The 21,027-nt window shown below is 54.8% G+C and overlaps 1 protein-coding gene across 8 annotated transcripts; it reads right to left on the bottom strand.

Moving 5' to 3' along the window:
- Positions 1-72: 72 nt before the first annotated feature.
- VWA5B2 (von Willebrand factor A domain containing 5B2) lies at positions 73-12,911 on the bottom strand. Of its 8 annotated transcripts, none has more exons than XM_008955252.5 (20): positions 12,772-12,911; positions 11,818-12,105; positions 11,568-11,738; positions 9,082-9,313; positions 8,758-8,915; positions 8,094-8,225; positions 7,735-7,859; positions 7,182-7,337; positions 6,139-6,249; positions 5,850-6,058; positions 5,652-5,763; positions 4,990-5,175; positions 3,931-4,102; positions 3,532-3,845; positions 2,819-3,008; positions 2,366-2,713; positions 1,474-1,611; positions 1,295-1,378; positions 998-1,215; positions 73-912 (listed from the first exon to the last, which is right to left on the bottom strand). In XM_008955252.5, exons 2-20 carry the CDS (start codon positions 11,954-11,956, stop codon positions 364-366), a joined length of 3,744 nt encoding a protein of 1,247 aa, XP_008953500.2. In that variant the 5' UTR covers positions 11,957-12,105; positions 12,772-12,911; the 3' UTR covers positions 73-363. The 8 variants fall into 8 exon arrangements, with proteins under 8 accessions (XP_008953500.2, XP_034813703.1, XP_057157949.1 ...); XM_034957812.3 differs by having other exon boundaries at positions 12,689-12,828; XM_057301966.2 differs by having other exon boundaries at positions 9,094-9,313; positions 12,689-12,828.
- Positions 12,912-21,027: the final 8,116 nt, after the last annotated feature.

Raw genomic sequence — 21,027 nt, 5'->3', positions numbered from 1 at the left:
GTGGGGGCAGCCGATGCCTGGTCCAGGCTGTGAGGGACATGTATGGAGCAGATAAAGAATTCACTCAAGCAGTCCTAGGAGGCACTTTATTGCATAGGATTTGGGGACTGTGGCTCTCTACCCTTCCACTGTGCTGCAGGGAGCTCAGAGGATGGAGGGGAGTGTGAGTGGGGTGGGAGGAGCGGGAGAGAGCACAGGCAGGCACTTTTTGTGGGGGCAAGAGGGCTCTAGGGAGGGAGTAAGAAGCAGTGGGGGACAGGCTGGCACCAGCCTACACTTTCCCAGCACCAAGAGGCCAGCCCTGGGCGGCAGTGACTTGAGTGTGTTGGGTGGGGCGCCAGCCCAAGCAGCAGGGGGCAGCCTTCACACGTTCGCTGGGCTGTAGCACAGCAGGTGTAGCTGCAGGTTTTGGTCCCAGTGGCGCAGTAGCAGGAAGAGCCCTCGGGCTGCGGCCTTGAGGGCGGCCAGGTCAAGGCCGTCAGGCAAGTGCTGGGCCCGCAGCCAGCAATCAGCTTTGGCCGCTGTCAGTTCCCACTCGCCGAAGGCAGCGGCGCATCGGTGCTCCAGCCAGGCGAGTGCTACGGCAGTGGCCCAGGTCCGGCCCCGCAGGTCGGTGCCGCCCAGCCCTTCCGCCCCCTCGGAGGCCTCGGTGTCTGAGCCCCGCCCACTGTCCACCTGGCCTGGCCCCTCGGAGCCCGAGCTGGGGGACGGGCTGCAGGAGGCCGTGGCACTGTCACCCTGGCCAACACCAGGGCCCAGAAGTGCCCAGGGCAATGAGGCCGAGGTGGGGCTGAGGCTGGCGCGGTGCACGGCAAAGGGCGAGGCACGGCAGAGGCGCTCCTGCGAGATGCGCACAGCGGCGCAGAAGGGCGCGTCCAGGCGGAAGGAGCCTGGTGCCTCCTGCAGCCGCACCTGAGGAGAGAGGAGGTGGGGGGAGAAGCGAGCTGAAACAGCGCCCGGCCCCGGCGGCACCACCCTCCACCTCCCGAGTCCTCACCAAGGGCAGGTAGTCATGGTCGCTGCCTTCACTGTTGTTGGCCTGGCCCGGGTCAGGGCTACAGAGTTTGTGACGGCGGCCCATGCTGAGCCGACAGGGAGGACGGGGAGGTGGGCGGCGAGGACCTTCCGTGGGAGTGGCAGGGTCCCCCAAAGCACGCTTGGAGTTGCCATTTTGGTCCGAGTCCCAGGCGCCTGCTGGAGAGCCTCTCTGAAGTCCTGCAGTGGGGATCATCAGTGCCAGGGGGCGGTCTCTAAGCCCAAGTGCCCCTACCCTTTCCCTACCTTTGGGTGTTACCTTTAGAGTAGACAACAGTGGGCAGAGGAGCTGCATCTAGATGGCTGTGAGAGGCAGGAGGGGTTCCTGGGGGCTCAGCGGGCTCTGCAGGGGCACATGGGACAGGAGTCAGGTTTGTCCAGGAGAGTGGCCAGTGAGGTGAGAGCTGCACCTGAGAGGTCACCAGAAGAGGCCCCTACCTGAGCTGCACACCTGCAGGGCCCCAGGCAGGACCTCCCTAGTAGTAGCATCCACAGCTACAGGGCAAGTGAAGCAGGAGGGGGCAGAGCTGACCTTACTTGTCTGAAGGGCTCGAAGCCAGCACCTCCGGGCATGGCCTGTGGAACCAAGGAGCAGTCTGTGGAGCCCCCACCACCCGCCCTCTACAGAGGGCTCATAGAAAAAATTGCGGTGTTCTCCCCAGCTTCTCCCTCTATCGACTTTAACAGAGTAGATTGCCTTGCTAGGCCCAGAACCAGCTCAGACTCCCCAACTTTGACAAGAAGTGATCAGGCTGAATCTTCAACCCATAGCAGAGCAAGGGCCCCCTGGCTGCCCAGAAATTCAGCACTCTGGACAACACCCAGAGGAAGCATTAGCTGGCACATTTTCCTCCACCTGCTTCTGCACTAATAAAACTTGGAAATGTTCTCTCTCTTCATGATCCAATGTGGTAGCCACTAGTCACATGTGACTATTGAGTACTTCAGCTGTGGCTAGTGCAACTGAGGAAATGAACTTTAAGTATTTTCCTAAATGACAAAGATTTGTTTTTACGTTGTGGGTGCTGTGAATCATGACAGGATCACGTTGCCCTCTGTGCTGGCTGCTAGGAAGCTTGTCAGTTCTGGATCTGATCCTTGCAAGAGTATATAACCTCACAGCATGCACCTTTAATATAACCTCATTCTCAGTTTCCTTTTATTTTTACTTTTTCCCATTGTCCTGCTTAATTTTTTATCTTGTCTGTGATGAGCCTCAAATCCTTTGTGATCAAAGCGAGGTATAGAGAGTGATCAAACACACAGACCTCTACCTTTGCTGTTTTTAGCCCATGCCTTTGGGTCCTGACTGGACCCACGAGCAACTCACCCCGGTCAGCTGTGGTCTCTGCCCCTCCTCGGAGGGCCAGCTGCTCATTGTCCCGGACCACAGAGGCTGCTGTCAGCCGATGGAGTGCTTGGTCCCAAGCAGCTTCTCTTACAGGAGGTGAGGGAGGCTGTGAGCCATCTCCAGGTCCCCACAGTGTCTCCAGCCCAACACCCACCTCCCAGCACATGGGCTGCTCCCCACACAGGCCCCGGATCACCACATGGCAGCGTGGAGCCTGGGGAGGCACTGCTGGAGGAGCCGACTCCCCACTAGGAGGCACAGCCATGAATAAGAAGGGTGGTTCCATCAGCATGTCCCAGTCCATAGGGGCTGGGGAGAGCAGGTTTCCTGGGGAGGCAAGACAGCAGGGGCATGGGCAGAGTGGTCCTCTGGGCTTTACCTCCCCAAGGCCTCCTTGGTGTCAGGGAAACCAGCTCCCCATCCAACACTTACCTGAGTCATCCAGGCCTTGTCCCAACTGTTGGCCTGGCTCAGGACTTGGGCCATCTAGTATTGCACCCAAAGAGGGTTTCCGGGGTCGGCCGGGGACTTGGTTTGCCCGGCCTGGAGGGGATGAGAGGCTTCGGCCAGCCAGAGCCGCTCTGTGCTGACGGCCCAGCACCTCAGTACTCAAGGCCCCCACCTGCATGTGAGATATGGGGGCCACTGGTCAAGGAATGCAGAACCCTTGACCATCATACATGGGTGCACAGCTGGCCCATGCCCCTTGTCTGAAACCCTGGGTGGCCGCTCACCAGCTTGAGGAGGAAGGCCAAGTTCCTTATGGCCTACAGTGACCTCTGGCCTTGGCCCCTTCCCAGCATCATCCCACTCCACTCCCTATTTCCCACTTGTGGTTGTTGCTTGTCTCTGTATTTTCGTTTATGTCTTCTCCCTCTCTGCATGGCTAACTCGTGCTTATTCTTCCAGATATGGCTCTGACTTTCCTGACTCTCTCAGGCAGAATTAGTCACCCTGACTTTAAGCCCCCTTAATACATGTCCTTGTGCTCATCACTGGTTGTTACATGGTATTATCGTTGGGGATTTACCCACCTTTCTCTCTAGCTAGACTTAATAGTAAACTCTACATAATATCTGGTGCACAGCAGGTGGTAAATAAATATTTGCTGGATACAAGGCGAATGAATGTGGGTTGGATCTCACCTTGAATGGAGCTGGTGTAGGTGCAGGCAGGGGACAGGAGCGGGAGCCTGCAGGTTCTCCCCAGGCCAGACTGCGGCAGCCCTGCTGAGAAGGGGGCTCCAAGGGAGCACTACCTTCGGGGGAGCCAGGGCCCTGTGAGCCTGGGGACTCACTGCTGCCTGTGGAGCCTGGGCCTGGCTCGGGGCTGGCAGAGCAGTGGGTGAGCACATACTGCTCCCGAATGTACGAGGACTGAAAGATGCGGCGCCATATGGCTGTGTCAGAGGGGTTAGGTCCAGGATCCGTGACTGGGTCTGTCAGAGCATCAGTACCTGCTGGGAGGCAGTAGAATGGACCCTAGCCCTGACCCCTCCCAGTGCCCACTCCAATACAGCCACACACATACACCTGGGCACTCACTCTGCTCCGAGTCCCTGGCAGCCCATGGGCTGGACAGTTCTGCTGAGACAGTGCCTGTTCCCAGTGGCTCTGAGGTGCCAGTGGGCTCAGTGCCAGGGCTGGCAGCAGACGGGGCCTCTTCTGGGGATGGAAACACGGACCCACCCGAGCTCTGCCAGCCAGGCTCTTGGCCCTAGAGAGAATATTATTGGGAAAAAAATTAACTGCAGTTATGTGCTACCTCTTTCCAAACATTTTTAGATGGCTCACAGCAAGAGGCAACAAAGCTAATAAACCAGAAACAAAAGACCAGTACTAAAGAAGGAGGAAGCAGACATGTTCACTGTAAGGGTTAATAGAGCTGCTGGGAAGCTGAGCTTTAAGTTTGGCCCTGAGCTCCCTGGCAGCCAGGCAAAAAAAAAAGTCTGTTATGCAGCTCTCATGATCAAAAAGGAGGAAGCATGCAGAGTTCTTCTAAAGAGATAAGGCTTTTCATTAAAGAATAACTACCATGTCCCCAGCTCCTACTGTGTCAAGTGTTCTGCCAGGAGTACTCACTTTATGACCCCTGATGACAACCACCTGTGAAAAACCTCATTTCCATATGAGGAAATGGGTCAGTGAGGTGAAGTGACTTGCTCAAATCAAATGGCTGGTAAGTGACAGAGCTGGGATTAGAGACTGTGCCTAGGTTATGCTCATCCATCACTGCGTGTCCCAGAAAATACGCTGGCTGGTGCTTTCTATAGGGAACTATGTGAAGCCATGAGCAAGCCTTGATGGAAACCTCGTAGCAAATGCAGGTGCTGTTTTCTGTGGCTGTGCTTTAGTGACCTTGGGTAAAAACTCGGGGTAACACTTTGCAGGACAACTCAGTGGAAGACTCCATGAAGGGGACAGGGTGTGTCATCTTAGGGGGCCCAGTGTGATCTCTGTGGAGTCCTAGGGGATAGTAGAGAAGCTTGGTAGAGAGAGGCACAGAGAATGGAAAAAGGGTTTGGAAGAGATGCGGGGACTTCAGCCATCCCAGGCCCCCCTACCTCACCCTAGCCCCCCTACCACACCCCAGCCCAAGCTTACCCCTGGTGGGCGGGACCGGAAGCCATCCACCCTGAAGAGTGAGCAGTAACCGAGCAGCTGGTCCCCAGGGTAGAGTGCTGGGATCTCCCGGGGGGTCAGCAGTGCCTCCACAGTGTCGGGCACAAACCAGTCCACAGAGATGTCACTCAAAGCAGGCTCCAGTGCCTTCCGCAGAGCCTGTACCAGCTGTGGGGAGTGGCCACAGGGAAGACATGGGAAGGAAAGAGGTGTCATACGGCCAGACAGAGCAGGAAGGCTGCCCTTCCCCTGATGCCATCTGCCCAGCCCCTAAGCTGATGGGGCACAGGGCCAGGCTGGGGTCAGGAGAAGGAATGAGGGTAGGAGCAAGCAGGGGGCTGAGTGCTCAGCCCTCAGGATTTGGTCTGTCTCCTGGCCTGAGCTTTGCCACATGGATGGGGCAAGACTGTGAGGACGAGGCTCCGTTCCAGGACTAAATGGGATTCAGAGGGTGGTCAGAGACAGTGTCCTGACACCTTTGGCCTTCACAGCACCAACAGCTCTTCCCCTGATTGGAGTGGGGAGAAGGCCTGGTGAGGGCACCAGGAGCCCCCATGGCCTGCCTGAGTTCTGTTTCAGACTTGATGTGTAACTTGGGAGAAAAACTTCCAGGTGTAGGGAACAGGGCCCAGGCTCAAGCTCACCATGGGCTGCAGCCTCTGCCCAGGCCTCAGGAAGTAGGCCTGGCCTCTGCTGAGGGCAGATAAACCCTGGAGCAGCTGGTGGCAGGTGGGCCCCAGCCCAAAGGAGAAGCATCTGATGAAGGAAAGGAAGCAGCTGTGATCTTCAGGAGCCCCTTGTGGGGGCTCAGTCTTACGCATCTGGCTCTGCCCATCCCATACCTGGCTGTCCCCCTGTGCCACCTCATGAGCTCCAGGGTTCGGTGGGTAGTGGCGGCCATGGGTGAGGCAGCAGTGAGCAGGAACAGCTGCCGAGGGTAGGCCCTGTGCTGGGGCTGCCCCACGGCCCAGTCCAGAGCAGCCAGCACGTCTGGGGGCCCACTCGGAACCTGCAGGGTCTCAATGCTCTCACAGATCAGCTGCACAGCATCCTGGAGCGAGAAGGCACAGGCTGGGACGCACTGGGCTGAAACCTCTCTGTAAGGCCTCCAGATCCCTGGACCACACTCACATCACTGCAAGGCCGGCTCTCTGGGAAGAGTGGCTGCACCAACGTCCCAAACACGGCCAGGTTGATAAGCGTCTGGGGCGGGAGGGACTTCACAGCCAAAACAATGGCATCCTGTGGAGGGCCAGGGAGGGCGGCGTGAGGCCAGCCCCATGGGCCCTGATACAGAGCAAGGGAAGCCAGATCACTGCCTTATCCAGGCTGTGATTCAAGTGAGAGGCTATGGTAACCTGGGAGAGGCCCTGGGTGTGAGGGAAAGTGTGCCAGTGAGCCCCCAAGTGTGTGTGAGAGATGTGTGGGACTCTGGAGGTACACATGACTGTGTGTGGGACTCTGGAGGTATACATGACTGTGTGTGGGACTCTGGAGGTATACATGACTGTGTGTGGGACTCTGGAGGTGTACATGACTGTGTGTGGGACTCTGGAGGTATACATGACTGTGTGGGACTCTAGAAGTACACATGACTGTGTGTGGGACTCTGGAGGTGTACATGACTGTGTGTGGGACTCTGGAGGTGTACATGACTGTGTGGGACTCTGCAGGTACACATGGCTGTGTGTGGGACTCTGGAGGTATACATGACTGTGTGTGGGACTCTGGAGGTATACATGACTGTGTGTGGGACTCTGGAGGTACACATGGCTGTGTGTGGGACTCTGGAGGTACACATGACTGTGTGTGGGACTCTGAAGGTACACATGGCTGTGTGTGGGACTCTGGAGGTACACATGAAACTTGAGTGTCCCTGTGATTGGAGTGACTCCCTGTGACTGAGTGCAAGTCTATGTGTGAGAGGCTCTTGGAATCCTGGAGAGATGTGTGTGCGTGAATATGAGCAAGAGAGCGTGACAGTGTCTGTTTGGCGGTTGGAGCAGGGCTCCTGTCTAAGGGAATCCCCTGAGGAGTTGCCATCTGCTTCCTCTTTGGAAGATGGTGTTTGAAGCAACAAGGTAACTCCTGGCTTCAAGAGGCTGCCCCCAGCCCTCCTCAGACCCACTGCCCCATCCAACCCCCAGGCCTGCCCACACCACACCCCCACGGGCCTTGTGTGCCGCGCTGCTGCTATCCAAAAGGAAGAGTAGCTCCCGAGTAGCTGTCCCCAGGTGTCCGGGCTTGGAGCTCAGGTCTGGGCAGAAGCTCAGCACCAGCACGGGGTTCAGCAGGATGTCCTTGTGGAAGCGTCGCTGCAGGAACCACACCTGAGCGGGGGAGTCCCAAGTCAGCCTGGGCAAGGCTTAGTGCTACTTTGTTGAGGGTGGGCAGTGGGACTGGCTCTGGGGCCTTTTTCTGTCTGATCCACCCAGAGGGGACATCTTTTTGTAGTAATTCGAATAAAGGCAGGGGCAAAGGCAGGTGGCTGTCTTCTGTTTATATCAGACCTAGCCTCCATCCTCTGAGACACACCCCAGAGAGATTCACATCGGCCCTCCAATGACAATACTCATCTGTCCTCTGTGATGGTTGGTGGCAGCTGTGGAGAGATCTTGCCGAGAAAAGAGGCCTCCCCGCACCCATTCCAATGTAAGCCTGCTTGCCTGCTCCTTGTGCACAAATGCAGCCAAGGCCAGGGGCCAGGCCAGGCTCCTATGGCGGTACCTGCCGGTCCCCATCACTGTCCCTTCGCTGTAGCCTCTGAAAATCTCGGCGGGCCCTCACCCGGGCCTCATATTCTGCTGAGCTCAGGCTGCCGCCCTCCAGCATCAGGTGTGGCTGATGGGGCTCTGAGAGGAGAGGACACAATTCTGTCAAGGAAGGCCCTGCCTCTGGACCCCAAGTGCCCAGTTTCACTGTCCAGGAGGAGCCTGCAGGTCCAGCCTTCCCGCACCACAGGCTCTGCCCTCACAGATGACTCAGTCCATCTGGGCTGGGGCCCAGAAACCTGCACTTAAGAAATGCTTCCCCCATTCATATAGAAGCAGGTCAGAGCCGGCCCACGGTGTATCCCAGTCTCTCACCACTGGGGTGCAGCAGGATCTCCAAGGCCCGGTCACAGTGGTGGCCCTCTGCCAGTGTGACACAGATGGTGGCTGCAGAGCTGGCATGAGGGGGGGCATCTGCCCGCAGAGCATGAGAGGGGCTCTCCAGGCCTGAGGGACATAGAGGCAGGAAGGGGAGATGTAGCCATAACACCTTCCCAGGGACAGCAAATGTTGGCAGGGGTCATGGCTGATTCAGTCAGCTCTCAGAGTCTGATCTATATGGGGTCAGATGGACGAGGGAGGATGTGCCTGCTTTCACGGGCTGGGAAGTAGATTCCAGCGGGGTTTCTGGCTGGTCGAAGAGTCATGCATCAGCCAGGTGCTGATTTAGCATCCACCCCCCACCTTCTGTGTAAGGAAAATCTACTTCATCACAGGTACTAGTCCCATTGTAAGTATCTCTCTTCCCACTGGTGGGTGGGATGAGATATAAATAAATTACCTTGATAAAATTGGGGTGTGTGTGTTGGGTAGAGGTGACCAGGGGATGCTCCCACCACTAACCCAGATGTTCCGGAGGCTTGGGTCCCTGTCTTTTTGTCCTGTGTCCCTCCTATCCCTGAGCCTTATTTCCCTTCCAGTCACTACACTGGGTGGAGTGGGCATCTGAAAAGAGGGCAGGCCAGCCAGATGCACCCACCTGCAAGCAGGCATGGCCCAGTCACCAGCATCTCGAAGGAGAAGGTATATGGGGCAGGGCAGCGGGCAGGGCCTGAGAACACGTCCCGAGGGGCAGCCGGCTCTTCCCAGGCCAGCCCTTCCTCCTGAGGGCTGCCCACCCCGAAGCAGCTGGTGGGGCTGGAAGGGAGCATGAGGAGGGTCACTGGGCCACTGTGAAGGCCCCTAAACCCTCCGGCTGACTGGCCCCAGCCCTTCCTCACCCTTCCCATCCCTGGGTACCCTGCCAGTGCCCCCTCACCCGCACTAGACCCAGAGAAGCCGAGGGAGGGACGAAGAGAATCACCATAGGCCCAACCTGTCGTCACAGAGCCCCGGAGGCCTGGGGGGCCCTGGCGGGCCTGGCGGGGCCAGCGGGGTGAGCACAGTGGGCAGGGCCACATGCAGCACCCCGTCAGGCCTTGAGGGCAGCTCCCGGCTGCTGTGCAGGGTCACCGTCATGGTGCCAGCCGCGGCGATAATGCCTGTGGGCAGCACCAACGTGGACCGGGCCTGGGCCAGATCCAAGACAAGATGACCTATGATGGGTGAGAAATGGGGTCAGAGCATGCTGGAAGCAGAGGAGAGGGAAGAAGCTAGATGTGGAAGCAGGCATTGGGTCAGGGAGCCTGGGCAAGGGGGACTTTGCATGTTGGCACTAGGCTAATGCATTGGTGACGCAGGATGGAGGCATGAGATGAATAATGGCAGGAGAGGCAGACTAACTGTGAACAGATCTGGCTGTCATCAGGCAAGAGCAGCAGTGACATCCTTGCTAATGGAAGGCTGAGAAGGGGCCATGTCCACTCTCAAGGCCCTGGGAATACCCACACCCTCTGCCCCTCTCCCCCTGCCTGCCTCTTTCCATTCAACCCTTGGCCACCATCCCTTGTGGATAGACATCTCCCTGTGGCCTGGGACCCCACTCTGCTCATAAATTTCCTGCTCCTGAACCATCAGGAGCTCCCCCATTGCCCACTAAGGTGGCTCCAGAATTCTCTACTCCTCCCGGGCAGGAGGAATAGAGAAGCAGGAAGCAGGCTGGAGGACATAAAGCTCCATTTGCACACCGCACACACTGTTTTATTTAGCTCCTAGGTTTGTTTGGGGACTGGTGGGGCTGCTAAAGGAATAATGACCAGCCATGTACAGTGGCAGCTGTGTACACCACCGACGTGGTCTGGCCCCAGCCCACCTTCACAGCCCTACTGTACCTCACTTCCTCACAATGACCAATTGTTCATCCTTTCAATAAATACTTGCTGAATAACTGAAGGGAAGAAAAAGATGGAAGGAAAGAAAGAAAGGGGCTTCCATCCCAGCCAACCGACACAGGGGAGACAGCACAGCATCAAGTTTTAAATATCAGCTTGGTGACCTCTAATTGAGTCCTTTGGCAGCTCTCTTGTTCTGAGGAGCCTGTTTCCTCATCCATAAAGTGGGGATCATAATAACTCTGTGATTGTGGTGAGGAACAAATGAGGCAATGTATGCAAAGCACCCAACATATAAGTCAGTGACCCCTGCTATGACTTTCATCCCCCATAACAGGAGGAAGGGGGATTATCCCCCTTCCATCCCCCATAACAGGAAGAAGCCTGCATTACCCACTACTTGGGATTCAAATGAGGTGATACTAGCGATTGTAAACTGTAAATCACTATAAACATGAGACATTTTATTGTCATTACCCACTGTAACCTACTTATAAGCATTTGCTTATACTGTTGCCCCTACCTTCCACTTAACTGAGTCCTACCCTTTCTTGCAGTCAAATGCTGGCTCTACCTCCTTCTGGAACATTCCTGGGGCCTCAGCCCAGAGCTCACTCTAGCCTCTAACCACAAGCCTCTAACCTGCTGGGCTTATGCCAGCTCTCAACACCACTGGATTCTGTTCCTCTTCTTCTTACCTGGATTGCGAATCCCCTGGGCAGGAATCAAAGGCATGTATGAATGAATCAATGAAAGAACCAGGTGCAAGCACAGCACACAGCACAGGGCTGGGCTTCTGTCCCTTCCCCGGGCACTCGCTGGGCCTCATAGTGCCAGGTTCTGTGTGAGGTGCTGGGATTTGGAGATGCTCCAGCGGGGAGACAGACAGGCAGATCTGTGACAATGACTCCCCCTGTAAGTGCCATAACGAGGGGGCACAAAAGGCTGGGGAGCCAGGAAACAGTGCAGCTATTTGTGGGAGAGTCAGGGAGGGTTTCCCTAGGAATGACGTTTAGTGGATCTTAAAGGACAAGTAGGAATTTGCTCAATAGAAGATGGAAAGACAGAGCAGAGAGTTGGGAAAGGACCTGTCAGTCAGTGTGGCCAGCGGCAGCGGTACCTGGTGTATGGGGTCGCGGGGAGAGGGATGGAATGGGGTGAGAGCGAGGGCCTTGGCTGCTAGGCACTGGAGTCTACACTTGATTCAGTGGCCCACGCGGGGCCGGATTGAGGTGTGCAGCCTAAAATAGTAAGGGGCCGGAGGGGACCAGGGGAGAAGGCTCCCTTTGCAGCCCCCTAGAGAGACCGGTCTCCTGGGCTGTAAGGGCTGCTGGCGCCCCCGCAAGCCCTGTGCTGCCTGCTGTGTCTGTCTCCCAGGCTGTGAACCTCCGGGCCATGTTCTCCCAGCACCTGGCGCAGGTCAGGTGCCCAGCCCACGACTGCTGAATACCAGGATGAGCCAATGAATGCACAAGGCAGTGCCCGGAGGAAGGCGGGGGACGGGCGGAGGCCGAGCGGGTGCGGGAGCCTGAGCTGCGCCCGGCTTTCAGGAGCGCGGGTGCGGGCGCGCGGGACTCACCCTGCGCGCAGCGGCGGGGCGTCGGGGTCCCCAACCCCGGGCCCAGAGCGCGGCAGCAGGCGGCCTGCGAGCGGCGCCGGCTCTGCAGCTGGAAGGAGACGCGCCGTCCGGCGGCCTCGGCCTCGAAGCCGGACACCACCTCGGCCTCGGCCAGCGGGTACACGAACACGCCTGGGGAGGGCGGCGGGAGGCGGCGTCGGACCCTGCCCGGCGCACCCCTCGCCGCGCCCGCGCCCCACCCGGGCCTCACCGTCCACCGGCTGCGGCTGCGGGTTGCGGTAGGTGAGCCGGGCCCGCACGCTGAGGCAGGGGCCGTTGGCGCAGGCCCGGACCCAGGAGTCCGTGAGCGGCAGCGGCGTCCAGCTGGAGGGGCAGTACAGGCCGGGCATGGCGCCGGGAGGCCGGCCCTGCGGGAACGGGCCGGGGAAGCTGGGCGCAGGGTGACGGGACGCCCACCCCGCGCTCCACAGGCCAGCGCGAGAGTCTCACTCCAGCACCCGGACGGGGCCTGCCGGGGCGCGAGGCCGAGCGGGAGCTCCTGAGGGCGACAGGTGGCGGGGGAGATAAGGGGGCGGCAGGCGTGGTGGCGAGGAGGGCATCCTCACGCGTTACCTGGGCAGCCGGGCCGCGGAGGGTTAATGATTAACGCGCGCTTCGGCGCCCAGCAGTCCCGCCGCGGCTCCCCCGGGGGTGGGGGCGGTCACAGCTGTTCCACCGCCCACTCCCAACCTCGCAGCCACCCCCGTACCTGCCGGCCCCCCGGGGCTCCCCGCGGCCGCCAGCTGTCGGAAGCGGCGCGGGTGGAGATGGAAGATGCTCCGGGAAGGCGGAGGTTTAAAGGGCCCGAATCCCCCCGGAGGCCCCCGGCCCTGCGAGGGATCGCGGGGGCAGGGTGGATGGGGCGCCGAAAGGGCCTTGGTCTTTCTCTCCCTGGTGCCTCATCCGACGGGGGTGCTGGCCGGAGTGGAGGGGTTAAGGGTGGGAAGAACGAGCTGGGAAAGCGAAAAGAGGGGGTCTTTGGGAGGCAAGCCCGGGAGAGGTGTCGGGCCAGGGAGAGTCCGTGGGAGCCGCCAGGGCACCGCTCCCTACCCCGGCAGAGCTGATGTGGGAGGAGGGGGCACCTGCAGTGGCCGCGGCCCGCGCAGGGGATGCCGCGGGCTGGCTCTGGGGATCGCCCCGCTCCCTGTGGCAGTCTCAGCCTCACCGTCGCGTCCTCCGCGGAGTTCTAGGTGCCCACGGGATCCGTGTGGGTGGTGCCGCCTCTGCGCTCCGGGTGGCCCTCGGTCCCGGCACCTGCCGGCCGCCAGTTCGCGACTGTGGCTGCAGCGGCTCTGAGTCCCGGCAGGGGCGCGGGCCCTGCCGGCGGTGGTCCCGCCCCCGTTCCGAAAGGCCGCCCCTCCAGCCTGCCCTGGCCCCGCCTGCTGCTGCTGCGGCGGGGCTGGCGCTCCCCCCTCCTTCGGGCGCGGTACCGCCTCCGCGCCAGCCGCGGCAGCGCGAGCCAGACTGGGCACCGCAGTGCAGGGACCGCGTCCCCGCCGCCGCACGGATCCCCGTCACTGCAGGACCGAGGCCTCAGAGACCCCACCCTTTCCATTCTTCAGGAATCAGGCGTCCTGCAAGTGCCACCGACACTGCCGCGACCCCAGCTATCCCATTACCACGACCGCATCCCATTCCCCAGCCCACCCCACCCCCTGCCCTGGGTTGCTTCCCATCGCTGCAGAGACCCTCCCTCCTGACTGCAGCGAACCCCCCAGCCCCCCATCACCGTCACCGCAGGACTCTTCCCCCAAGAAGCTGGCCCCTTTCCTTTGCAAAGTGCTCTTCATCACTGCAGAAAACCTCCCCCATCCCTGCAGGTACTTTTAGTTCATGCAGCCACTTCAGTGACCACTCACTCCAAGCAGGGATTCCTCATCACTGCAGCGACCTCCTCCCAGCCGGCCTTGGCATCGCTGCAGTGCCAACCACTTCTGCTGGGGTGGGAGGGTGTGCACAATAGCGCCCTCAGCCTATAACCCCTTGGTCTCTTCAGCTGTGCGGGCCTTGGGAGTGAAGCCTTCTAGCCTGAAGAGCCTTCTTATGGCTGCAGACCGTCCCCTCATAGCAGTGACCCCCACCCATCACCGCAGCCCTGAAGAGAAAACATCTCTGCTTGTCAGGAGGGCCCCTTGTTATTGGCAGACTTTGCATGTGCTTGACAGCGTTATGCTGTCAAAAAGTAGGAAGGTCCGGAAAACCTCTCCCAGGTCCCCCAAGGAAGAGTCTGAGAGCCCTGGGGAAGTGAGAGGAGATGACCATGTTTGGGGATCATCCATGTAAGCTTTTTGGCAGATGCCATACTGAGATTCTGCAGAGAGAGCTTGAGGAGAGCTGGGGATGGAGGACAGCCAGTAGGAAGTGAGCTTTCGAGTCGGGCCCATGGTTCTCACTCCTCCGCATTAACTCTCTCCCTCTGATTTCAATCACTATCACCAGGGATCATCCCCCGGGGGAATCCCTGCCTCTTTGAGCATCTGAGCCCTCAACCCCAACCATCTCCTTTGCTCACCCTACTTAGCATGGTGGAGAGAGCTTGACGTTTTCCCAGGGAATTTCATGGGTGGAAATGCACAGGAATGATACAGGGAGCACAGACACAGTCACACGTACCCAACACACAGGGAGCTCCAGCTGGGTCCTAGCCCTCTTTCCATACTGCCTGGGTCATGGTTCCATTCACCTGTCTCCCCCTTTCTCTACTGAGTCTGTTCTCAGCTTCATCCTGAACGAGGGTCCCTCTTTCAGGCCTAGGGAGAAACAGTGGATGGGCTGATGGTCCCTCCAGGTGATCTAGGGCCTCAGGTAGGACCAGCCCTGGCCCTGAGGGCCTCACAAAGGTCCAGGCAGTGGCCACCTTTCCACAAGCACCTTGTGCTCTGCCCCTTCTACAAATGAACCAAGAGCTACATGTAGCCCTTGGACAAACATGAGGTTGCAAATAGCAGTCATTAGGGAGGTCTCCGACACATGGAAATGGAAAAAGAGGTCCTTCTGTTTGGTCCTGAGGAGAGCTTAGATGTAAGACAGCCTCCCAGGAAGATAGCATCCCTATCAGAGACCAGACACACACACTGGCAGAAGTCAAACTTTGCTGCAAAGCTGGACCAACCCTGAGATCTTGCTAGGAAGGTCTCCTTAGCTGAGGCAAATGGAGGGAGAGACAGGTGAATGGCTCCACAAAAAGCATAGGGCACCCTGCAGGATGAGGGGCAGGGGGTGGGGAGCCAGTGCTGCTGCCTGGCACCTTGGGTGGGGTAGTAAGAAGGGTCTCTGAGGCCCAGCTGGAAGGCCCTCTGGTGGTGAGGCAGCAGCATGACAGCCAAGGGCAGAAGGGACAGCACAGGAACCAGATTCCAGGAGATCTGAGGCCGGACTGAGGGATAGCATGGGGTGGGCTACGTGGTAGTCATAGGAGAATAGATGATATAGATTATATACATATAGATATAGATATATAGATATATTTTTGAGACAGAGTTTCGCCCTGTCGTCCAGGCTGGAGTGTAGTGGAGCAATCTCGGCTCACTGCATGCAACCTCTGCCTCCCAGGTTCAAGTGATTCTCCTGCCTCAGCCTCCTGAGAAGCTGGGATTACAGGCGAGCACCAGCATGCCTGGGTAATTTTTTGGATTTTTAGTAGAGACAGGGTTTCACCATGTTGTCCAGGCTGGTCTTGAACTCCTGAGCTCAGGCAATCTGCCTGCCTCAGCCTCCCAAAGTGCTAGGATTATAGGCATGAGCCACTGCGCCTGGCCCATAGGAGGATATTGAGCTGAAAAGACTTAGCCTCTGCCTAGGAGAGTCTCACACTTTAGTGAAAAGGGCAGACAAATATACAGTTACAGTAGCTTGAGATAAGTGCTGCATTACAAGAGTAATAGTAATGGATATTATAAAAGCTTTTAACTGGCTGGCAGTGGCTCACACCTGTAATGCCAGCACTTCGGGAGCCTAAGGCAGGAGAATCCCTTGAGGCCAGGAGTTCGAGACCAGCCTGGACAACATAGGGAGACCCTATCTCCATAACAATTAAAAATTAAAAAAAAAAATCTTAACCAAGGGTGGTGGTGATGTGGGGAATAGGGTGAACCTTAGGGAACCGACTTAGAAAATGGCACTCAGCCAGGTCTTCTTGTTGCAAAGCACAACTCAATTATCTCCTGCTTGTGGGCTGCCTGTCGGCCTTTGGAGGGCAGAGGTCTTATTTCCCCAAACTATAGATGATCTACCCTCTCAGATTGGAGCTCCAGAAGAGATATACCTAGAGAAAAAGAGGAATTTTGCCTCTTGCTGTCTAAAGCTTGACTTCCAAAATCCCAGCCCCTGCCTGAAACCCAAATTGGAAGATGGTTTAATTCATTCATTCATTTGTTCACTCAAGAAATATTTCTTGTTGAAGCCTGCGGTGTGCTAGAGCTGGAACTACAGCAGAAAACAAGACAGTGGTAGCCCCTCCCCTCACGAAAGACGTCAAACAATTACACAATTAATTTTTAAACTTTGTATTTCAAAATAACTTCAAAACTTCTACAAAAGTTGCAAATAAAGCATTTTTTTCTGAACCATTTCAAATTAAGTTTTACACATCCTACCTCTTTACCCCTAAACACTTCGGTTTGTCTTTTCTTTTCTTTTCTTTCTTTTTTTTTTTTTTCAGAGACAGGGTCTCACTCTGTCGCCCAGGCTGGAGTGGACTGGCACAATCATAGCTCACTGCAGTCTTGAACTCTTGAGCTCAAAGGATCCTTCCTCCTTGGCTTCCCAAAGTACTGGGGTTACAGGTGTGAGCCACCATGCCCAGCCAGTTGGTGTGTCGGGGGGGTAGTTTTTTTATTTGTTTGTTTGTTTGTTTGTTTTGAAACACAGTCTCACTGTTTTGCCTAGGCTGGAGTGCAATGGCTCAATCTCAGCTCACTGCAACCTCCGCCTCCCGGGTTCAAGTGATTCTCATGCCTCAACCTCCAGAGTAGCTGGGACTACATGTGCACGCCAGAATGCCTGGCTAATTTTTGTGGTTTTGTTTTTATTTTTATTTTTTGAGATGGAATCTCACTCCGTCGTCCAGGCTGGAGTGCAGTGGTGCGTGTGCAATCTCAGCTCACTGTGACCTCCACCTCCCAGTTCAAGCGATTCTCCTGCCTCAGCCTCCCGAGTAGCTGAGAATACAGGCACCCACCACCATGCCCAGCTAATTTTTGTATTTTTAGTAGAGATGGGGTTTCACCAAGTTGGTCAGGCTGGTCTCAAACTCCTGACCTCAAGTGATCTGCCTGCCTCAGCCTCCCAAAGTGTTGGGATTATAGGTGTGAGCCACTGCTCCCAGCCTTTAAGAGTCTTCTACTGGGAGTAGTTTCTCCTTTTTGTCTTTTGTGATACTGACACATTTGAAGAGTACTGGCCAGTTGTTTTGTAGAATGTCCGTCAGTTTGAGTTTGTCTGTTGTTTCCTCATAATTAGATTCAGGATATGCACTTCCCGTAGGAACACCACATAAGTGACGTTGTACCCTTCTCACTATATCTCATTGGGAGGATGTACATGTCAGTTACTGTTACTGGCGATTTTAACTTTGATCCTTTCAATAAGGTGGTGTGTTAGGGTTCTCCAGAGAAAACAGAACCAACAGAGATTGAGAGAGAGAGAGAGAGAGAGAGAGAGAGAATACGTATATATAAAATAAGGAATTGGCTCGTGTGCTTGTACAGGCAAGTCCAGTGCTGGCTGGCGGGCTAAAGACCCAAGAGACCGGATGGTGCAGATGAAATTTGGAGGCAGCCTGCTGGAGAATTTCCTCTTTCTCATGGAGGTCCATCTTTTTGTTCTGTTCAGGCCTCAAGTGATTAGATGAGGAACATTGTGAAGGTTAACTCTGGGTCTTAGCTTGACTAAATTAAGGAAGACCTATTCAGAAGCCGGGGCCAGGCGTGGTGGCTCACGTCTATAATCCCAGCACTTTGGGAGGCCGAGGTGGGCAGATCACCTGAGGTCAGGAGTTTGAGACCAGCTTGGCAAACATGGCAAAATCCTGTCTCTATTAAAAATGCAAAAATTAGCCAGGTGTGGTGGTGGACAACTGTAATCCCAGCTGAGGTGGGAGAATTGCTTGAGTCTGGGGGCGGAGGTTGCTGTGAGCTGAGATCACGCCACTGCACTTCAGCCTGGGTGACAGAATGAAACTCCAACTCAAAAAAAAAAAAAAAAGAAGCCTGACTATAGTCTGGAAAAAAAAAGAAGACTAGAGAAGTGGTAAAACATTCCTTCGGGTGCATCTGTGAGGGTGTTTCTAGAAGAGATTGGCATGTGAGTAAGTGGACTGAGTAGGGAAGATCTGCCCTCATTGTGGGAGGGCACCATCCAATCTGCTGGTGGCCCACATAGAACAAAAAAGGAGAGAAAAGAATTTCCTCTGTCTCCTTCTCCTGGAGCTGGGACACTCCTTTTCCTGCCCTTGGACATCAGAACTCTAGGCTCTCTGGCCTTGGGACTTATACCAGAGGCCTCCCAGGTTCTCAGGTTGTCGATGGCCTCAAACTGAGAGTTACGCCATTGGCTTCCCTGGCTCTAGGCCTTTGGATTTGGACTTGGACTTGGACTGCCACATCCCAGGGTCTCCAGCTTGCAGAGGGCTGGCTGTAGGATTTCTCAGCCTCCATAGTCATGTGAGCTAATTCGCCTAATAAATCCCCTCTCATCCATTTATCTATTTATCTGTCCATCCATCCATCATCTATCCCCTATTGGTTCTGTCTCTCTGGAGAACTGTGACTCATACACCCACCCATATTCTGGAGGGCAATGTGCTTACTCAAAATTCACCAATTTCAGTGTTAATCTCATTCAAAAACACTTCAAGTTGACACATAAAATTAACCATCACGGGTGTTGCTTGCCAGATTTTCCACTATAATGCTACTATTTTTCTTTTTATAATTAAATAAGTACATTTGTAGGGAGACAATTTGATTGTATGTAACTATTCTAATCGTCATCAAAATTTTACCCATCAGTTTTAGCATCCATTAATTACCTAAATAATATTTTACATCAGTTTTATTGAGGTATAATTTACATGTAGTAAAATGCACTATTTTTTATTGTGGTAAAATATACATAACGTAAAATTTGCCATTAGTGATATTTAGCACATTTGCAATAGTGATTAATTGATTTTTTTTTTTTTTTTTTTGAAATGGAGTCTCACTCTGTCGCCCAGGCTGGAGTGCAATGGAGCCTTCTGGACTCACTGTAACCTCCGCCTCCCGGGTTCAAGCAATTCTCCAGCCTCAGCCTCCCAAGTAGCTGGGATTACAGGCGCCCACCATCACACCTGGCTAATTTTGTATTTTTATTAGAAATGGGGTTTCACCATGTTAGCCAGGCTGGTCTCAAACACCTGAGCTCAGGCGACCTGCCTGCTTCGGCCTCCCAAAGTGCTGGGATTACAGGTGTGAGCTACCGCTCCTGGCCCCATTCACAATATTGTGCACTCATTCACCTCTATCTAGCTCCAGAACATTTTTCTCACCCCAAAAGGAAGCCTTGTATCCATTAAGCAGTCACTCTCTATGTCCCCTCTTCCCAGTCTCTAAAAACCACCAATATGGCTGTCTCTGTAGCTTTGCCTATTCTGTATATTTCATATAAATGGAATCCTATAATATATGACTTTTTGTGTCTGGTTTCTTTCATTTAGTATAGTGTTTTCAACATTCATCCACATTGTAGTATTAATCAGTTTATTCCTTTTTTTTTTTTTTTTTGAGACAGAGTTTCATTCTTGTTGCCCAAGTTGGAATGCAGTGGCATGATCTCGGCTCACTGCAACCTCTGCCTCCCGGGTTCAAGCAATTCACCTACCTCAGCCTCCCGAGTAGCTGGGATTACAGGCATGCGTCACCACACCCACCTAATTTTTTTGTATTTTTAGCAGAGACAGGGTTTCTCCATGTTGGTCAGGCTGGTCTCAAACTCCCGACCTCAGGTGATCCGCCCACCTTTGCCTCCCAAATTGCTGGAATGACAGACGTGAGTCACCACGCCTGGCCAGTTCATTCCTTTTTATGGCTAAATAATAGTCCATTGTATGGCTATCCCACATTTTATCTATCCATCTATCTGTAAATAGAAGTTCTGGTTGTTTCCGCCTTTTGGCTACTGTGAATAATGTTGCTGTGAACACTGGTATGTAAGTTTTTGTTTGAACAACTGTTTTCAGTTATTTTGGGTGTACACCCAGGAATGGAATTGCTAGGTCAGAGAATAATTTTGTGTTTAACTCGTTGAAGTTTTCCACACCAGTTGGACAATTTTACATTTCCATCAGCAATGTGTAAGGGTTTCTATTTCCCCACAGCCTCACCAACACAAATCCAAACCTCAGTTTATTTATTTATTTATTTATTTTTTGAGATGGAGTTTCGTTCTTTTTGCCGACGCTGGAGGGCAATGGCGTGATCTCGGCTCACTGCAGCCTCTGCCTCCCGGATTCAAGTGATTCTCTCCCACCTCAGCCTCCCGAGGAGCCGGGATTACAGGTGCCTGTCACCATGCCTGGCTACTTTTGTATTTTTAGTAGAGACAGGGTTTCACCACGTTGGCCAGACAGGTCTCGAACTCCCAACCTCAGGTGATCCGCTGCCTCAGCCTTTCCAAATGCTGGGATTACAGGTGTGAGCCACCGCGCCCGGCCAAAACCTCGGTTTATTGTTTTGTTCTTTTATAGATCATACTTTTGGTATCATGTCTAATAGCTTTTCACTAAGCCCTACATCCCAGATATTTTCTTCTAGTTAGCTTATAAAAGTTTTATAGTTTTACATTTAAATCTTCAACCCATTTGAAATAACTTTTGTATAAGGTATGAGGTTTAGGTCAACTTTTTGTTTGTTAGTTTTGTCTGTGGATATCCAATAGCTCCAGCACCACTTGTTGAAAAGACAAGGGCACGGTGGTTCACTCCTGTAATCCCAGCACTTTGGGAGGCCGAGGAGGGCGGACCACCTGAGGTCGGAAGTTCGAGACCAGCCTGACCAACATGGAGAAACCCCATCTCTACTAAAAATACAAAATTAGCTGGGCGTGGTGGCGCATGCCTGTAATCCCAGCTACTCGGGAGGCTGAGGCGGGAGAATCACTTGAATCCAGGAGACAGAGGTTGTGGTGAGCTGAGATCGTGCCATTGGACTCCAGTCTGGGCAACAAGAGCGGAATTCTGTCTCAAAAAAAAGAAAAGAAAAGGCCAGGCACGGTGGCTCATACCTGTAATTTCAGCACTTTGAGAGGCCAAGGCAGGAGGAATGCTTGAGACCAGAAGTTTGAGACCAGCCTGGGCAACATGGTATATAAAAACATCTCATGTGCCCCGTAAATATATACACCTGCTATTTACCCACAATAATTAAAAAAGGAAAATTAGTGA

Source organism: Pan paniscus, chromosome 2 (genome assembly GCF_029289425.2).
Source record: "Pan paniscus chromosome 2, NHGRI_mPanPan1-v2.0_pri, whole genome shotgun sequence".
Lineage (NCBI taxonomy): Eukaryota > Metazoa > Chordata > Mammalia > Primates > Hominidae > Pan > Pan paniscus.
Note: the sequence above shows the minus strand (reverse complement) of the source record. Positions and strands in the feature narration are given on the sequence as shown.

Coding starts and splice junctions, on each gene's coding strand:
- VWA5B2 (XM_008955252.5), bottom strand. CDS start 11,956: ATGCCCGGCCTGTACTGCCCCTCCAGCTGGACGCCGCTGCCGCTCACG. Junction 7,338..7,734: donor ACAGTGATGGGGACCGGCAG/GTACCGCCATAG, acceptor TCCCCCGCTCAG/GTGTGGTTCCTGCAGCGACG. Junction 6,059..6,138: donor AGAGCCGGCCTTGCAGTGAT/GTGAGTGTGGTC, acceptor TTCTCGCTCCAG/GATGCTGTGCAGCTGATCTG.